Consider the following 19,813-nt stretch of genomic DNA (forward strand, 5'->3'; position numbering starts at 1 on the left):
ACAATGTAAGAGTGATCTCAACATTGGACATTGTGCTGTACAGGATGAGACTGATCTACCCTATTAGTTAAGGTATATAAGGGTTCATTATGTAACTGTCACTGAAATCATGACATCATAACGGCATATTTACAAAAAACAAACAAAAAACGGTATTAGATTAATAAATTTGATATATACAGTTATATATTTCCATATTTACAGTAGTGCTCTGCACGTTATATAGGGCTATTTCATTGGGGATATGACATGCATTTATCCAAACAAAAATAAAAGCATATATGATTGAATACTACATTTGATACATTACTTTCTCAAAAATACTGATATATATTTCTGTATAAAGATCCCAATAACTCGATCATCCTCTCATCTCACCACAGGGCACTCCAAAAATAGATCCATCATTGCTTCATTGCTTTGAGCATCACCTCTTTGATTCCGTGAGCCTTTGAGGCTAACCAGAAACTAGTCATTGTTACAGATAAGAAGCAAAAGACAGAGGAAAGGCGAGAGGAATAGCAAGAGAAATGAGAAAGTCTTACACCACAAACTGGCCCACATTATAATCCTGTTCTCCACATAATCTCATTCTGTCTGGGGATAACAAGTCCATGGCTTCTTCTACACTGCAAAAATAATATCTTGCCAAGTAAAAATCATCTGAAATTATCTTAAAATTTCTCTTACTCCACTGACAGTTTTACTTATTCCAAGAAATTATGCTCCATACATGCATTAGATCCCAGTTTACTTGATAAAATCACTAAAATCACAGAAAACTCCTTGAAATAGCTTCAGTGATTTCAATCTTCTTAAAGCAATCACATAATTAGGAATATTAGATATTTTGATTAGATTTCTCTTGCCAAGATTATTTTTACAGTGTCATTTCTCTATCTCTGGCTCCACTCTCCATAATCTCTTTATCATTCAAAATAACTGTCTTTAAAAATCTCAGATCTGGCGCTAGCATCTCAGCAAAATGTAAACAATTTAAGAATAAACATTTTCAGAACATCACAGTATATTTTTTTACTTTGTTACCACTTTAACAAGATGTCTGCTTACACTATTTTCCTTGTGGATAGAACAGTTCTGTGTAAGTAACTCTTCCATTTCAAGTCAAAACAGCTGATAAGGCATTTTAAGTTATTCATTTCTCAGTCTCAGAAATATGTGGAAAACCAATCATTTGCTAAACATTTGTGAAAAGCCTTGACAATCAAATATATTTTTAAACTACAGCAGTTATTTTTGTCCCTTCCATTCTAATCAAATGTCGTGCTTTCAAATTTTTATAGAAATCGTTTATTTAAACCCCTTAAGTTCAGTCTTAAGGCCTATTCACACTAAATCAGATTTTCCATCCATTCATTCATTATCTGTAAGCGCCTATCCAATTCAGGGTCACGGTGGGTCCAGAGCCTACCTGGAATCATTGGGTGCAAGGCGGGAATACACCCTGGAGGGGGCGCCAGTCCTTCACAGGGCAACACAGACTCACACAGTCACACATTCACTCACACACTCACACCTACGGACACTTTGGAGTCGCCAATCCACCTACTAACGTGTGTTTTTGGACTGTGGGAGGAAACCAGAGTACCCGGAGGAAACCCACGTGGACACGGGGAGAACACACCAACCTCTCACAGACAGTCACCCAGAGCGGGAATCGAACCCACAACCTCCAGGTTCCTGGAGCTGTGTGACTGTGACACTACCTGCTGCACCACTGTGCCGCCCTTGAAAATATATATATATATATATTATGGGTGTCTTTCACACAGAGTCTGAACCTGACAGACTGTGACACTGGGTCTATTTTTCAATTAGAACCAGATCTATTTTCTGCAAACAAATGAGCATTAAGTGGCATAGCAGTTTGTCTTGTTCGTAGCAGAACACAAACGCTTATAGAACAAGCAACATACAAATGCAGAGGTTAAAGGAAATATAATCCTTTTCAGTGAGAGGAGCAACACTCAGAAGCAGAGCCTCAATCTCTTCCAGTGACCTACAGAAATACTTTTAGTACAGTTCCTTATACGGCTATAGATCCTCAACGAGGTGCTGAACTCCCTGCGTTGTGTTTTCTGTACACAGTCCTGGGAGTGCGTCATTATGTCGCAGTGCTTAAAATAAAATAATAAATTCATCATCGCTCCTACTCAAGGAATCCATTGCTTCTTTCTCTTCCAGTGTCTTCACGCAATTTCAGAGCGTTTAGATAAAATGCACCAGACTCAGTGTGAAAAGGCTCTTAAAATTTGTTTGCATTTCCTGCCTCTGTTGTGTATTCTGCTTCCCCTTTAGCAAACCTTTAGCCAATTTAGATTCATGGGAGAAAAAATATTGCTTGGCGGCTGGAGGTGTCTGCAGTGTTATGTACCTTTAATAAGAAATGAATGTCAGTAACTTCTTTTGTTGCGAGGGCACAGTTATAATTTTGGTTTTAAAAAGATAAGGATTTTAAGAGTGGAGACAGAGAGAACCGAGAGAACTGATATTACAGGGTCCTGGAGGACCTTGCTGAATATTCTCCAAAATATAGATATATTTTTTACCCTGAAAAATGAATAACTTGTACTGGGTGGATGTTTTGACAGGGAACAGAAGACATGAATGGGTAATTTCGGAGTCTGTTGTAGGAAAACCTCTTACTGCGTATGAGATGGAAAGCCTTTTTGATGTGTACCAAATGATGAAATTATGTTTCGATCTAATTTTTGACCATTTCTATTTCACTTATTATAAAGGGCAGCTAGCTTTAAAAAAAACAATAGAAGGACATTGTGGAATATGAAGCGCTCCATATCCAGTATTAATACCTGATTATAAATGCTAGAAGAGTTACATGAAATAACAGCACACCACCCACACTTCTAACAGTCCTTCTTAGGCCTAGCTTTTTTGCTTTTTGCTTTTTTTGGACGACTTAGACTTGTAGCTGTGGTCCAAAGTGCTGTAAGCTCTCTAGCAGCTTTTAAAGATGTGGAAGAGAGTGAAATGAAGGGTGATCCCCCAGCCACTGGTGGTGATCATACTCAGGCAAAGGGGATTTTAAACACTATCCATTTTTTGTCCCTCAGATTTTCGCTGCTCTGCAGTGGGATGTCCTTGAGCACGAGGCGGAGAGGAGTCATGAGCGCCCTCAGTTTGCAGCTGTGTGAGCTGTGCCGTGAGACAGAGTTTAATAGCTAGCATAAAACCCTGCTTGTCCCATTGCATTACCCTGCCCCATAAACACTCCTGATTGCCCGGTGGGACATGCGTCAGCTTCTAGAGAGAAAGTATTGCAGAATGAAGGCCAGCTGATCAACACGGGACGTCCGCTATCATTTCTCTGAGCCTAAAACATCAGTCTAACGAGCTGTTCCGACAGGGGGAGGGTGGGACGCTCTGGTAAATTGATGGACAGTTTTGATCTAAACCAGCTGTGATTGTAGCAGAAGATGACTGTGCTCCATACCTTCATTTCAGTTCAGTAAAGTGCAGTGTCTCTTCAGCTTAAAGACCTTAGAGGACAAGTTCCTCTTATATTTTGGAGACCTGGGCCTGAGTTGTTGTCTACAGAGAAAACGAATGACGTTCTCCGAAGCTGCCCCTCTAGCCCTCTATGCTTTTTGTCCTATGGACATCCCCACCACAAGAATTTTCAGAAAATTGACTTCATGTTTTGCAAAGAGAAAAACGACCAAAGCTCAGATCTCCGTATTTGGGCTTGTTATTAACTACTAAATGTTTCATGACCTCAGAGTTCTGTTGTCTCTGTGTGCAGCTCATTTGTGGTGTTCTATAGGGCCGTGTTGAAATCTGTGATCAGGAAGTCGATATGGTCCTTCTCTTTGGTCTTGAAGGCTTCAGCGATGAGGCGTGCAGCGTCTCGATGTTCCATGCCTTTGAGGGACACGCCGTTCACTTCCAGAATCACCTGTCCCACCCGCAACTGCCCACAGAGATACGCTGAGCCACCCTTCTGAGAGAGAGAGAGAGAGAGAGAGAGAGAGAGAGAGAGAGAAGCACAGATAAACACCAGGAAAAGTCAGAGATTTGAAGAATAGGTAAGAACCCAAGGAACGGACAGCCTGAACTATTTATCAAAAGCCTGCTCAAGAGGAGAGAAGGGGAAAGGGGAAGAAAAATGAACACTATCTTGCCCCGATGTGGCACTTTGTATTGAAAAGCCATTAGCTAGCCTTCTGTCAAGGTAGATAAACAGCACCAATGTGCGTGTGTGTGTGTGTGTGTGTGTGTGTGTGTGTGTGTGTGTGTGATCGAGAGAGAGAAAGTGCATTGAGCTGAAAAGTTGGAAATGGGCCAGTCCTGACAGATCCATGACTGCACCTCTGTCCTCTCATCAGCACCCATTAGCACTGAGATCAGTTCCTCCACAGCTAAACAACCACAGTCTCCAGCTCCCAGTCCGCTGGCTCGTATTGATAAAATTATACGTCACAACATTTTTCAAATAATCCATCCGTCACAGCTTGATTCGATAGTTCTGTTCTGTTCTGCTTCTGTTTGAGTTGTGCCTAAGGGAACCTGGGAAAGTTTTGTAAAGGTGTGGATCCTGAACCTAGACAGCTGCCCATTCTTATTCAAAAAAACGAAATGTTCTCTCATATTCTGCTCCCCCCTTGGCCTTGAAGGCTATACCGATTAATTTAAATGGCAGGGTAAGTTGTTGCTTGTTGATCTTCGAACCCTCAGCTTTGCTAAAGGGACAGAGTCTCTGGAACAGTAAACATGTGGCTGTGTAATGTCCTCAAATATCATATTCCCAAAAGTAGAAGGTGTGCTAGCATTTTGATAGCCTGTGCTAGCATTTCTCCTGCGGTGTTGCTATCAGTGTGTGAAGAGTGGGAGAAGAGGGTTGCATTGACAATCCAACACAATTAGCAGCACTTTAAACACATTTTATTAGTGGTCAGAAACTTGTAATTACTCATGAAAGAATAAAGTTACGTTAAAATCAAGCACACCATTGCTTTTCTTGTGCAATCCCCAATAAGTTTGATGTGTCACATGACCCTCTTCCCATTGAAAAAACAAAAGTTGGATTCAAAATGGCCGACTTCAAAATGGCCACCATGGTCATCACCCGTCTTAATATCACCAACCATTCCCATTTTATTAAGGTGTATCCATATAAATGGCCCACCCTGCATATTAAAACACAAACATATGCTGAAGAGTTATGGAATGTGTTCCATTTTTAAACATATTTTTCTGAGTTCAAATAAATATGGTTAGTGCAATGGAAATACTTACAGTTAGTTTTAATTGTTTTTGTTATTAGTGTAGTTCAGGAGTACATGGTGGTGCAACAGCTCTAGGGGTCTGAGGTTTTGGTTCAAACCCCACCTCTGGTCACTGTCAGTGAGGGGTTTGTTGTGTTCTTGTGTCTGTGTGGGTTTCCTCCAGGTGCTTCAGTTTCCTCCCATAGTCCAAAAAACTAATGTTGGTAGGTGGTTTGACTGTGCAAAAGTGTCCATATGTGTGAGTGTCTTGGTAGGATCTGCACCCACCAAAACCCTGAACATGATGAAGCAGTTACAGAAAATGAATAACTGAATGAATGGTATATTTCATAATAGAGTAAAGATAACACCAAGCAGCTTGACAGAAATCTAAGTTCAAGTCATTAATGAACCTGACAAGTTTGGCACTAGCAAGAAAACCCTCGTTAGCACAGAAAAGCTTAATGTCAATGTTGAAGATTGTGAAGAAGTACTGTTCTCACAGCAAAGCAAATTCATTTACAGTTTGGATTATAATTACAAACATCACTTTTGAGTTAATTAAATACAAACAGGTTTAAATCCTGAGATCAGATTAAGCTTTGTTTATTCAAAGAAATGATAAGAAATAAAGAGTAAGTGCAACAAAAGGCTTTGTCTAGATCTTTGGAAAATGTTTATTTTGGACAAGCGAAGGAGGAACAGGGACAGTGCTAAATTAGAATTTAAGAGAAAGCACATTCCCTCACTGAAAGACAAGGAAACTAACACAGCAAGGTCTTAAGGGCATGCTTAGATCAGAGGCAAGGACACACCAGAATGTTGAAGATCTGAGTTTTCATGTAGTGGAGAAGTTCTAAACCAAGGTTCAGTGCTGAGCTAAGTCTTAGAAGCTTGGAAAGTGAGAACCAGAGCTTTGTATCTTGTCCTTGCTGCCACTGAGAGCTGGTGGGTGAACTCCACATAGTCATATGGGAAAACTTTTGAAGTGTATGGACCAGACAAGACAGCATTCTGAAAGCCCTGAAATGGCGAAACTGCATGAGAAGGAAAACCTACAAAAGTGACAAGCAATTGTTTGGAAATGACTGAAGAAAGCAGCTTTAATTCTTAAGATTCATCTGTTAAACTTATTTGATCTGAAATCAGACTGGTTTTCAAGACCTCCTTCCAGGTTTCTGGTACTGCATGAATAATACACAATGTGAATGTGATAGAGAGGTTCAGTGTGGCATAGTTTAGTGCAGGTAAAACTGGTCAGAAATCATGGGGTTTGGGTGAAAAGTCTGTATCCGATGTTGAGACAGGACAGCCACAAGTCTTCTGTTAGATCTGAAAGGTGGATGGGGACCATCAGCAGATTGGTAAGAAAATGATCACCAATCCAGTGCAGTCAGGGAGGGTGGGTAGAGTAGCCGAAAATTGTACTCAAGTAAGAGTATTGTTACTTTAGAATAACATGACTCAAGATTAAGAGTAAAAAGTACTAAGTGAAAAAAATACTCAGGTACTGAGTAATTGCTAAGTAACCTCTTTGATTAATAATCAGGATGTCAAATAACACACCTGAATGCACAAAAATATAAAACAGGAATGAACAAATTCAGAGCCGGAGAATATCTCTTAAACAACTAAAACAATAATAAATTAAATCTTTACAATGTAACAGCAATTAAATTCAGCCAAAATAACTTAATGACAAAACAACTGGCTCAATATGTAGAGAATATAAATGATAAGAACAAGAACGTAAACTATAAACTGTGTGTAGTTCTGTGTATTCACATGTTCATTAACAAAACAATGGACTCAGTAGAAAGAGATTACAAAGAATAACAACTAGAAAAACAAGGCAGTCCACACATAAACTATAAACTGTGTGTGTGTTTTTGCATGTTCACTCCATGAAGTGACTATTCATCTTTAACAGCAGCTGTCTCTCAAGTTTTCATGTGATGGCTTGGCTCTGACTGATTGGTGAAACAGAGTCAAACGTCACTAGTGTCTATATTTGATTTGTGAGACACAGTCATGTGACAGATCCTCTGCTGAATGTCTTGACAAAGCAAAACAAAACAAAACAAAGAGACTGTGCTTTGGACAGATCGATAAAAATAAGTAGTAAGTAGTGAGCAGAATGTAGCTCAATGTAACACAGTAAAAGTACCGCTTCATCTTCACAAATATAATCAAGTGAAAGTAAAAATGTATGCTGCATTAAAACTACTGTTATAATTACAATTTAACCAAAAAGTGTAACAGTAGGGTGACCAGACGTCCTCTTTTACCCGGACATGTCCTCTTTTTTAGACTTAAAAAAATGTCCGGGCGGAATTTCACAAACGTCCGGGATTTTGTTTTTCTAGAACTTTCATAGAATTTCGAGAAGCGTTTCGTTCACAAACTAGTCCCACCCTCCCCTACTCCGATTGGTTCACTTGAGTGAGAAGGGGGCGTGGTGAAGTAGCCTAAAATCTTCTGATTGGACGGTCTGACTGTAGAGCTACCGTTATTGGTCGATAACCTTCTCTGTAAACATTTAATTGGTCAGTCTGCACGTCAGTAGTCCTTGTTTACGTCAGGCAAAGCTCATGTACCCACCCTCATCTGGAGCAGCTATGCTGAAACGGAAATGTAAGTTCTCGGATGAATTAAAAAAGAAATTCCCATGTTTTCCCATGTGTAGTAACAGAGTAAATGTACTGGATTACTACCCACCTCTGCAAAAGAGAAAGGCGAGGACTGGTAGCTGGGCTACATTCTCTACATAAATAGTGCAAAGAAATTTGAAAAGAAATGATATTGAGTAGAGCTTTAAGTCAAAGGTAGAAGAAATCAGATCGCTTGTAATCACTGAGGTCAGAGACTGGTCTGTATGATATGTGAGACAGAAATGAAACCCAGACATCCTCAATGAATGATAAGAAGATTACATTTTGTAAGATTTCTGTGTGGGATACATTCACATTAGCTGGAGGACCAAAAGACTTGTAGGTGTTACTGAGCGTCTGCATCAGTTATCAGCATGAAGAGCAGATGCTTGATAAGGGCCACCCTTTCAAAACCAATCAACAGCAATAAGCAGCAGTGGAGCTTCTACTCTGATCAAGAACTTCTGAACCTTGCCACGTTGATCTCTACTCGTCAGGTGACAAATCTGCAGCGTTCTAGAGAGTGGCACGGCATCCATTTTTGCAATTTCTAGAAGAACCAACACAAAATAATGATTACTGCCCCTGGTTCCAGAGAAAGAAACAACAAAAGTGGCAGAAGCCTACAGCTGAGCTATCTGTCACCCCCAAGGACAAAGCTGTACTGCAAATATGAGCTTCCCTGTGTTCCTCTCAAATGTGGGACATTCTGCTTAGAGCTTGATGTTAACAGAACTAGGTTTAATAATAATCCTTGTTTTTACTCCAGTAACATCTTCTCTTTATTTACTCCATTTACATGGAAGATTTCAAAGTCCCAAAAACCAACAACCAGCCACTCTGGCTCCTCTAAAGTGACCGTTTAATGCACCTGGACAGATCATTCTAATCTATATAATTCTCTTCAGGGCAATCGTCTTCACAGTGTTTCTTCAGGTGAACAGGTGTCTGTGGAGGCTCGAGTGAAATGATGTTACCATAGTAGTATTGAAAAATGTCTAATGAAAAATCAACAGTAATTTTCAGTGGTCTCTCTCTAGGTGTGTAGATTGGATTGGACAGAGCCAAACGCAACAGCTAAGTACAAATTTCCCACAAAAAAGAGAAATACAAGAAATACAAGCCAAATAACTCTCACTGCAAGGACAAGAATGAAGGTTTTACATTCATTTGCTACCCATTATTTTATAGCCTTGTTTCTGAATGTGTTTGTCACTACCCAAAGCCTGATATCAAGACAGCCCCTCAATTAATTATTTACACTCTCAGAGCTCAGTGAGAACCAGAGTGAGCAGAGTGACCCTTACTTCCAAAATGTGTTATGATGGGACAGTATAGCTGAACCAGTCTGAACATTCCCATTATTGTTGCATTAAACATTAAATATTTAGGTCTGTTATAGCAAGATATTCCCCATCGCTGAAAATCACATCGCTGATGAGAACAGACACTTTCCCAGAGAAAAATAAAAATAGTAATGGTTTTAAATAATGTGTGCTGTTGATTTAACAAATTCATGCAATCAAGGAGAATATGAATAAAACATTGTTCTTTAAACTCACTCACACTCCTACTCTAAAGAAATAATAATTATCTTATATTTCTTATATGTTTTATATTATTATTTTTACTGTGATTATATATAAATTTATACAGGCACCACACCTACTGAGAAGGCATTAGTTTACATATATAGAATTATCTTAGGTGCCTAAGACTTCTGCACAATACTGTGTGTGTGTGTGTGTCTATATATATATATATATATATATATATATATATATATATATATATATATATATATATATATATATATATATATATATATTTTTTTTTTTCCCTCAAGAGGTTTAAGAAGGAAATCTATAGGAATAAATTTGTACTCAATGTTTAGTCTTACAAGTTGGTTGCATTTTCTTCTTCTAAGAGTCCTAGTAATCCCAAAATCTTTTTTATCTGTATTTTTTCACTATGCTTACAATTTCCTCCACTATGTTATATTAGAACCTAACACATTTTTTTTCTCTGATTTTCCTTTAAATTGTCTCCAGCCTGATCTGGATTATCTAACATTACCGTCCTAGAAACATTTCCTGAAAAATGAATGGTTTGTTCTCGAAGGCTGCTTTGACTAGAAATGAAAGTAATAAAGGTCTAATGCAGAGTGCTGTAGTTTCTACCAAATAAAGCATTTTTCTCAGCACAAGATTCCAAACATAGGCACACATTAAAGTCCATGTTCCCATGCCATTCACTAGGGTTAATTCTGACATGAGGCGGATAAGTGGGAGAGAAGGAGTCTTTATCAAGCCGCAGTATGGCTCAGTGCTGCGCTCTAATCAGTAAAACGCCATCTTGAGAGCTTCTAATTGGGTTGTGCAGTCAACTCTGCACTGATGAAACTCACAGTAATCAGCGAGTGGGTCATTGTGATGGAAATCTTTCTTTTTTTACTGCCGACAGCTCAAAGATGTTGGCATATCAGAAAAAGTGTGAAAGCATGGTCATAAATAAAGCTACTTGACTTTTGTTCAACGACACAGAAAGAACTTTCAAATGGTCATTTTGGAAGAGAAGGTACAATTTGAAAATAGATTTGTTTTTTTTAAATAATGTTTAGTTTGTTTTTTATAGGCCAACATAAACATCTCTAAAGCCTGATTGAAACAGCTGAATCAAAAGCTCATTTCACCAATGGTGAACCCATACCCAGACAGGGTTGAACAGCATAATGAAACACTGTTGGATTGCTTCATGGGTTCAGTGAAAAAAGAAAGCTAATAAAACATAGCACAAATATAATACAAAAAATACAAGATTGTAGGTGCATGGACACCAGATGCAGCATGTCTGCGTGACCAGAACTCCTTGTAGCCGAGGTAGAATAAAAATGCAAACTATAGCTAAGCAGTAAACAACAAACCTTGAGCGTTTACAACAATTTACAGTAATGTAGGTGTAAATATGTTGTGTAAAGTGTTATATATGGTGTATAAAGTGTTATAACAGTAAACATAAAACTTGTATAGAATGTGTTATGATAATTGGTTTGGTGGAATTAGCCTTTATAGATGTTTGTGTAGGACTATGTCAGCCTAATGTACATGTCATGGATCATTATGAACCAATACATACAGTAAAGCTACATCATATGTTATCCATAGCAAATTCATATTGGTTTGTTCATGAGGAAATGTTCACAAATTGTACAAAACACAATTTAAATAAATAAATAAAACATGAATTAAAAAAAATATTTTTAAGGCAAATATTTGTTGAGAACTCATTAAAACAAATTCACAGTTTTGCACCTGCATTCTCCAGACGTACAAATAGGACTAGCTGCTGTAGACCATATGCTTATGCAAAAACCAGACACATTTCAGTGCAAAGCTGCTTTGCACTAAAGCAAAAGCCTCTCTTTGTATACAAGGAATACAAAGGAGAAAAAACATGCCTGTGCTCTCACACGCTTACCTTATCTGCATATGCAAGACCTCAATCCACAATATGCAAATGCACTTTTTTTACCATGGCCAAGACTGGTCAAAAGGTCTGGCACCAGGGGAAATAAATTAAATTGAACTCTTAGCCAATCATAACACAGAAAAACACCCTTAAATAAACATCCCAACCCTGCTTTACAGCCCTGTCAAAATACTATTAGCTACAAAGGTCGTAGAGGTATAGTTAATATTCAAGTAGTTAAAAGCCTATAAGAGAAATGAGTTGTAGGCTATTAGTTATATGACTAATTGAGTAATGGGCAGTTATATGAGCAATAACGCCGTTCCACTGACCTGGCAGCTTAAGCGGCCATGAGGAAAATGATTTTTATTAGAGAATCCTTAATGTCTCCTGTTTCCATTACATTTGGGCCTGGCCATCTGATGGTTAGTTAAACAGATGCACTTGCCTCATTAGCTGTGCCTCAGTACTTAAAACAGCTCCACTTTTATACGGAAACTTACTGCTTTCATACAGGCTTTTTTCCAGTTTTGACTAGCAGACTCTGAAGAGAAACTCCCCCCACCAAACAAACTTTGTGACACACGTTTTATATTTTGTAGCAGTTTTACACCTTCAGTAAACAGCTGTCACAGTCTGAACAGCTAACCATATCAAGCACTTACTAAAGGCCAATTAAAGATTAAAAATTAAAACCCACCCATTTTAAATACAGAGCATATTAGTTGATTACACTGGCTCATTATTCATTCATTATCTGTAAGCGCTTATCCAGTTCATGATTCGTGGTGGGTCCAGAGCCTACCTGGAATCATTGGGCGCAAGGCGGGAATACACCCTGGAGGGGGCGCCAGTCTTTCACAGGGCAACACACACACACACACTTTTGAGTTGCCAATCCACCTACCAACATGTGTTTTTGGACTGTGGGAGGAAACCAGAGCACCCGGAGGAAACCCATGCCACTCACTTGTATGGTGACAATGCGTGGCAGAGGCTGTCTGGTGTTGGCACCACCTTCCACTGCAATGCCCAAAGTATTGGCAGTCTTGGACACCCGTACCAAGGTAGGCTCGGGTAGCCCTGTCTAGAGAGAGAGAAAAAGAGAGAGACAGAGATGTATTGAACAGGAACAGGGGATTAAATACCCTCCAGACTCCTTCTTTCACCCACTTTGGCTTTGATCTTAAGTTTGATCCAGAGAGACCTGAGATGATCCTAGTTTGACTGCAGTGCTAATGCAATGCACTTTCTTTAATTAAGAGCAAGTGTGGCAGAACGAGGAAGTTGAGAGTGGGAACAAGGCTTTAGGAGACACCCCCTGCCTTCAGATTGTCTGAAACTCTTCCTCCCCAAAGACAATTTACAATCTACAAAGAAAAATAGTTCCATTAGAAAAAGAACTGAATAAATTCGTTATACCGTCCCTGTTGTTTTAAAAGGTTTTATAATATTTCTGTAAAATATGCAGAAAAATATGCATTCACTTTTGAAGGAGCAATAATTTACCTTCAAAAAAGTCACTGTTGTACTTTTTTTAATGCTTTATGGTCCCTGAATGAATTATTTTATATTTATATTATTCGCCATAGAGAGGGTCCTTTACATGTGGGCGACCATGTTTGAAAAACTGTTGATACAGAATTTCTTACCCCTCCAGCCCTGGATATGTCAGAAATTCTTTATTAACCCTTCTTTAAACATGGCTGCCCACATGTAGGGGACCCATTCCATAGAGAATAATGTGTATGTTTATGGTGGATCACTAACAAATTGGAGTGGTGTTTGTAATCATCCAAGATTTGTACCTGACCTCACTAAAGTTCTTGTGAATAACTGCAGTCCAGTCCTCGCAGAAATGTTCCAACATCTAGTGTTAAATCTCTGACTGTAGCAAAGGTGTACACACAACTTAATATTTTTATTATTATCATCAGCATTATCATTATTTTTATTAATGGTTACCTCCCCACCTGTTGACTAGAATTCTGCGTGTTTCGCTCAGCTCCCCGGGTGTCTCCTGGGGCCTGCTGAGGGGAAGGTTTTCCAGGCCGCGGACTACTGTCCTTACTTAATCCCCCAGCTTCTGCAATGTCCACGCCGCTGTCCTCACTCAGGGTTTGTCCACTGTCAGACAGCTGAGAGAGAGTGGTGCCTGAAAACACACACACACACACACTATAAATATATGCAGAAGCTCTCACCTTGTTCACAATATGCTTTCAGGTACAGAGATGAAGGAACACAGATAATACACTGCTGTATGTTTAGCGCTTATGAACTTGAATAAATCCCCCTGAGGCTTTAGAGACATGAAAACACAACCTTACTATAGTCTCCCACACACATTTGAATATAGACACAAATCCATAAACGCACATCTACAAATATGTTTTTACAGACACACACACATTTTGCACTTATGAAAGTTAAGCTGCATCCTGTTCGTAACACTTTGAACCTGGTGAGACAGAATGTTTGTGGCATGCTGATGGGACAAGGAGTGTTGATAAGGATGACACTGTGGACAGTTACAGCGCTGCAGCCTTGAATTCTCTGAGGATTCAAGTTTGAACTAATCAGTCTGATCTTGACATTATGCCTTAGACTGCTTGTTGAATACGTTACAGCCTCTGTTTATTGTTTAAAATATATCAAGCTGCTTCTACTGTCAATTAGAATATAGGTCATTTAAATATTTTACATTTAAAGGCAACAGAAGAAGCTTGATTTAACAATTTAAACAATAAACAGAGGTTGGAAAATTGCATATCACTGTTAGTGAGCCTGGATGGAGCAGTGGATTGTATTAGGAACGACATCTGGCATTAAATAATTGTCAAGTCTGTAATGTGAATCACAGCGATCCACTGTGATGACCCCTAGTGAGACTAGCCGTAAGTCTAAAGGAATTAAGAGTGTACTCACAGTAGGCAATCCATACATTGCCTGTGCAGGTTTGACCCGCAAGAGTCTGGTCTGTTTGACTAGTGTGAGTGCAGTGTGCCTGGGCTCACCTCCTCAAGTGGTTTAGTTGGACTCAGGCATGGTATATGCCCAGGCACAGAATGAGTGTGTGATGTAAGTGCTCTGATACTCACTGTAAACACACACATTTACTTCTGAGCAGCACAGTTTTCAGAAAGTGTTTGCTGAGATATTTGGTAAAATTCACAATGATTTGGCTCTGCATTATGATTAATGGAAAATCCTGCGCTGCGTAATCAACATATGTACAAGGAATGTGAGAGTGCTGAGAGACACTGCTGATGAATACAACTCCAAAAAGTAAAAAAAATTGCCTAAAAAAATTAATAAAAATTGCACCCGGTGTTGACACATTGTGATGCTTTCTATTTGTAAACATGTTGCACTACATAAATAATAAAAAACTGTGGATGTGCAGAGAAATATAAATGCCATATTGCAGCTTGTTCTCCCTACAGCATCTGTCAAATTCTATCCACTGAGAAAATCAACAAAAACATTGTTTCATGGTGCACACATTTTGCACTGCAATGTGGGGTTATTCTCACCTCGAGGTGGGGGCTGTGACCTCTCCTCAACTGAGTCGTGCTCGGGGTTGAGTCTGTGGATTTGAGCAGTGTTGGGGCTGAGGGTCTCTGGTTTCTCAGGGCTGCAGGGGGGCGGGGCAGGCATCAGCAGCGAGGGCGAGAGGGATGGAGACGAACGAGGGGACAAGCTGGGGGTTGGCGTCCCGGCTCGAGAATGGCTGGGCGACTCCGAGTGGGGGGAATGCACGGCCGCCTGCCGGCTCATCAGGAACTGGACTAGGTCTTTGGCTGGTGGTCCGACGATGGGGGCAACAGAGGGGCCAACGTTGCGATGGGCGGAGCATGGAGACGAGTGGTGGAGGGAGCAGGGTGGAGGGGAGGAGTGGATGGAGCAGGGTGAGGTGGTGTGGTGGATGGTGCAGGGGGAAGTGTGGGCCGAGCACGGCGAGTGTGCATGGTGCTGAGCGTGGTTGTCTTGGTGCATCCTGCAGGGGGTGGAGAAGAGCAGGTTGGTGTGGGACAGTTTGGACGAGGGGCGTTTGATCTGGCCTTTCGGACTCCCATGTCTGACAGATCCAGGGACAGAGGGAGGGGGAGGGGGTCTGAAATTAGGGGGTGATTCTGAGGAAGTCTGCACCTCGTCCTGAAACAAGACACAAGAACACAGGACAACCCCATATTATCTCAGGATAATTTTAGAAGGATTAATTTATCCTGCCTGCAGCATTCCTTAACACTTCTCAATGCATCGCTGCCACTGTTTGCGCAAACACTTCCGTTTACAGGATTGGAATTGCCAGTAAAATTAGAGAAGAACATCCCTGTAAAATACCTCAAGTACTATTTGTTAACCTGGGAATATGAAATTTTTATAGCCAACTACATTGGTACCTTTACTGAAGTTTAAAGAAACACTATAGAGTGTAATAAACTTTTACAGCACTGTCTTAAAATCAAGGGGGAGGGAGAGGAATGGGGTAGTTTCCAGCCTGCCTCCAAAAGTTACATAGTGCAGTTTCTGCACTGGAAAAGGACCACACCCAGACTTCTCCACTTCACCATTGCACATCATATACAACCACTGCTCTCCCTCAACTTCTTGTGATGAAATTCGCACAACACAACCCCTACTGCTCCTTTTCCATTAATGACATTTTTCTGGCAAAGGTGGGGTATGGTTTCAGTCTTCACTAGAAGAAGCTGCCCAGAATTCCAACCCAAGTCCCTCTGATTTCTGATTTCCCTGCTTATAGACTTGGTCCATACTTTGCAGAATAAACATTAATTCATTATCTGTAAGCGCTTATCCAGTTCAGGGTAACGATGCATCCAGAGCCTGTAGTCATTGGGCGCAAGGCGGGAATACACCCTGGAGGGGGCGCCAGTCCTTCACAGGGCAACACAGACACACACACACTCACACACTCTCACACTTACTTTTGAGTCACCAATCCACCTACCAACGTGTGTTTTTGGACTGTGGCAGGAAACCGGAGCACCCAGAGGAAACCCACGCAGACATGGGGAGAACACCCCAAACTCTTCACAGACAGTCACCCGGAGTGGGACTCGAACCCACAACCTCCAGGTCCCTGGAGCTGTGTGACTGCGACACTACCTGCTGCACCACCGTGTGGCCCAGAATAAATATTATTAACTGCTAAATACCAAATGGTATCTACAAGTAATAAGCAGGATTTTTTTAATGTTTGCTCCTCAGGCCACTAGCACTCCTCTGCCGATCTGTAACATTTACTGTTTGTTTATTCTGTACTGTCAAATAAAAGTATGTTTTAACTTAATCAAATTCCTGGACAGGGCGGCACGGTGGCGCAGCAGGTAGTGTCACAGTCACACAGCTCCAGGGGGTTCAAGTCCTGCTCCGAGTGACTGTCTGTGAGGAGTTTGGTGTGTTCTCTCTGTGTCTGCGTGGGTTTCCTCCTGGTGCTCCTGTTTCCTCCCACGGTCCAAACACACATGTTGGTAGGTGGATTGGTGACTCAAACGTGTGAGTGTGTGAGTGAATGTGTCACCCTCTGAACGACTGGCGCCCCCTCCAGGGTGAGATCCCACCTTACACCCAGTGATTCCGGGAAGGCTCTGGACCCTGTTACAGTGGTTACAGACAATGAATGAATGAAGTTGCTGGGTCTTAAAATTTAAACCATCAAACTTTAATGGCAACCACAAGAAGAACATACATCCCTCTTTTTTTATTGATTTTGTGTTTTAGTGAAAATACACAAATGCCTGGATGGATGTGGTAGTGGGGGAAATGAGGTCATGAGTCACTAGTAACCTAACATGATTTAAAAAAAAAAAAGCACTAGAGGAGCCTGAGGCCTAGGCAAGAGTCTATCACTCAGAGCATGGCGGAAGTGGCTGTTATACATTTGACGGAATGTGTTGCTGTTATTAAACACAATGGTTGTGCTGCAGCACTCAGTGCAGTCTGCCGGCTGACCTGACTCTAACTGGGCTTTAAAGGGGTAATATAATTGCAGAAAGCAGTGATAGCCTAAAGGAAAACAACCTGACATTTTGCTGCTTTTACGGACTGACATTTTATTGCTAAATGCCATCACATTAAGAACCGACGTCATGTAATTACTGCTATTCAGTATTCATAATGTCCACAACACCTTTAATCAGTGTATTACCCATAAATATCTGACAACATGCATCAATCATAGCTGAAAACTTAAATTGCTAGTTGAAGCTTGTATTGACTGGTGATCTAACACTGCAGCACCAATAAAGTACTGTACACACAACAGGACATTGGAAATGCCGGAGACCACTCTTTATTTATACACTTCATATTCAACACTGATGTGTTGGACAGAATATTAATTTGTCCACAGTTTTGATGCTTCTCAAGAAGCTTCCTCTCAGTTTTTTTTTCTCACTGACAACTTGTTAAAGAACCATTGTGTTGTGTTGTTGTGTGGAAGGATGGACAGAAACACCCGAGGATTTCTCAGATCTGAAATGAGAGTGGAGCCTGTGATGAAAGCTTTATCGTTTATGATGTCAGTTTGGTAGTTTTTGGAACCTGCTGGTGTTTCATTTATCTTCCTTTGACTCCCCGTTTTTTAATGTAAGTGGATTCACTTGCATCTCATCTCCTAAAAGAATAACTGTGGCTGAATGTACTTTAAAAGAAGGGTGATCTCTCTCAGAGTACTATATTTGAGCACTGGGACGCATGGTGCCTCATAGGAGAACAAGCTGGGGACCATTGAATTGTTTGATTTCTAGACAGAGCTACGTAAAGAGAAAAAAACACATGAAAGGAAAAGAAGGAGAAGAATGTCCAAATTGCATCAGAAAACCAGGCTTAGAAAACCAGCCTGATGCAATACAATAACAAACACAATGTTTTGCTGAGTAACTTGTAAAATGATGAACACAGACACAGAAACACTGCTACTTTCTTCAGCTGCCTGTTTCACTAAAGGCACTCAGTGTTGTAATGTTTAACTGACCACCAACACACACACTCTCTCTCTCTCACCGATACTCACCAGAGCAATGTCCTGTAGAGGGCTCGGAGCCCCACCAGGTCCAATCATAACACTTCCATCTATCCTGCACTCGTTCTGCAAAAGACAACACCACTCACTAAGGCTGGGGGATGCTACCAATTTACCCATTAGATTTTCAGGGCTGGTGTCCTGATGTGAATACCAATATCCACAAAACTGATCTTATATATACACTGATCAGCCACAGAATTATGACCACCTACTCACTGTTCTCAGCTCCACTATCCACAGGGCACTTTATAGTTCTACAATCCACAGAGCAGGTAAGATGCAGCATGAAGTGTTGGTGGTGTGTTAGTGTCTGGTGCTGGTACGAGTGGATCAGACACTGCAGTGATGCTGGAGTTTTTAAACCCCTCAATGTCACTGCTGGACTGAGAATAGTCCACAAACCAAAAACGTGGTACCTCAATGGGGTATGTTTAAATACTCCAGGAGCACTGCTGTGTCTGATCTATTTGTACCAGCACAACACACACTGACAACACTACCACATCAGTGTCACTACAGTGCTGGTAGTGTATGCAGAGCAATAGAAGTACTACAGCCTGCAATACAGTCTTCTAACATAAAACAATGCAAATATACAGTAGTGAAGCTGATCAAATGCACAGTGAAGGTAGAAACAATAAGGTCATATTTATGTCGTGGCTTATCAGTGTCAATCTGAGACAGCACTATTTCATATGGATTAAAATGGTGAAATGAGGATCAGGGATGAAGATCAGAACCTCCGAGTCCATGGTACTCAGTCGGAAAAGGGTGGAGTGCTCTCTCCAGGTTGGAAGTGAGATCCTGCCTCAAGTGGAGGAGATTAAATACCTCAGGGTCTTGTTCACGAGTGAGGGAAAGATGGAGCATGAGATTGACAGGTGGATCGGTGCAGCGTCAGCAGTAATGCGGGCTCTGGACCGGTCCGTTGTGGTGAAGAGAGAGCTGAGCGAAAAAGTGAAGCTCTCGATTTACCGTTCAACCTACGTCCCAACCCTCACCTATGGTCACGAGCTTTGGGCAGTGACAGAAAGAACGAGATCGTGGGTACAAGCGGCTGAAATGAGTTTTCTCCGCAGGGTGTCTGGACTCTCCTTTAGAGACAGGGTTAGGAGCTCGGATATCCGGGAGAGACTCGGAGTGGAGCCGCTGCTCCTCCACGTCGAGAGGAGCCAGTTGAGGTGGTTCGGGCGTCTGGTCCGGGTGCCTCCTGGACGCCTTCCTGGTGAGGTGTTCCGGGCATGTCCAACGGGGAGGAGGCCCCGGGGCAGACCAAGAACACGCTGGAGAGACTATGTGTCTCGACTGGCCTGGGAACGCCTAGGTATACCCCCGGAGGAGCTGGAAGTGGTGGCTGGGGAGAGGGAGGTCTGGGTTTCTCTGCTCCGACTGCT

At 41.1% G+C, this 19,813-nt stretch overlaps 1 protein-coding gene across 1 annotated transcript in view; it reads right to left on the reverse strand.

Annotated features, from left to right (window-relative positions):
• Positions 1-3,594: 3,594 nt before the first annotated feature.
• Positions 3,595-19,813, reverse strand: part of LOC136679718 (whirlin-like) — an 88,377-nt gene continuing 72,158 nt past the window's right edge. The window contains exons 8-12 of the mRNA XM_066658384.1: positions 18,408-18,482; positions 14,902-15,523; positions 13,339-13,520; positions 12,336-12,452; positions 3,595-3,982 (exon numbers count right to left, since the gene is read on the reverse strand). Of these exons, the coding sequence (XP_066514481.1) occupies positions 3,800-3,982; positions 12,336-12,452; positions 13,339-13,520; positions 14,902-15,523; positions 18,408-18,482 (1,179 nt within the window). The 3' untranslated portion in view covers positions 3,595-3,799. The remainder of the gene's footprint in view (positions 3,983-12,335; positions 12,453-13,338; positions 13,521-14,901; positions 15,524-18,407; positions 18,483-19,813) is intronic.

The sequence above is a fragment of the Hoplias malabaricus genome, chromosome Y (assembly GCF_029633855.1).
Source record: "Hoplias malabaricus isolate fHopMal1 chromosome Y, fHopMal1.hap1, whole genome shotgun sequence".
In the NCBI taxonomy this organism is placed as follows: domain Eukaryota; kingdom Metazoa; phylum Chordata; class Actinopteri; order Characiformes; family Erythrinidae; genus Hoplias; species Hoplias malabaricus.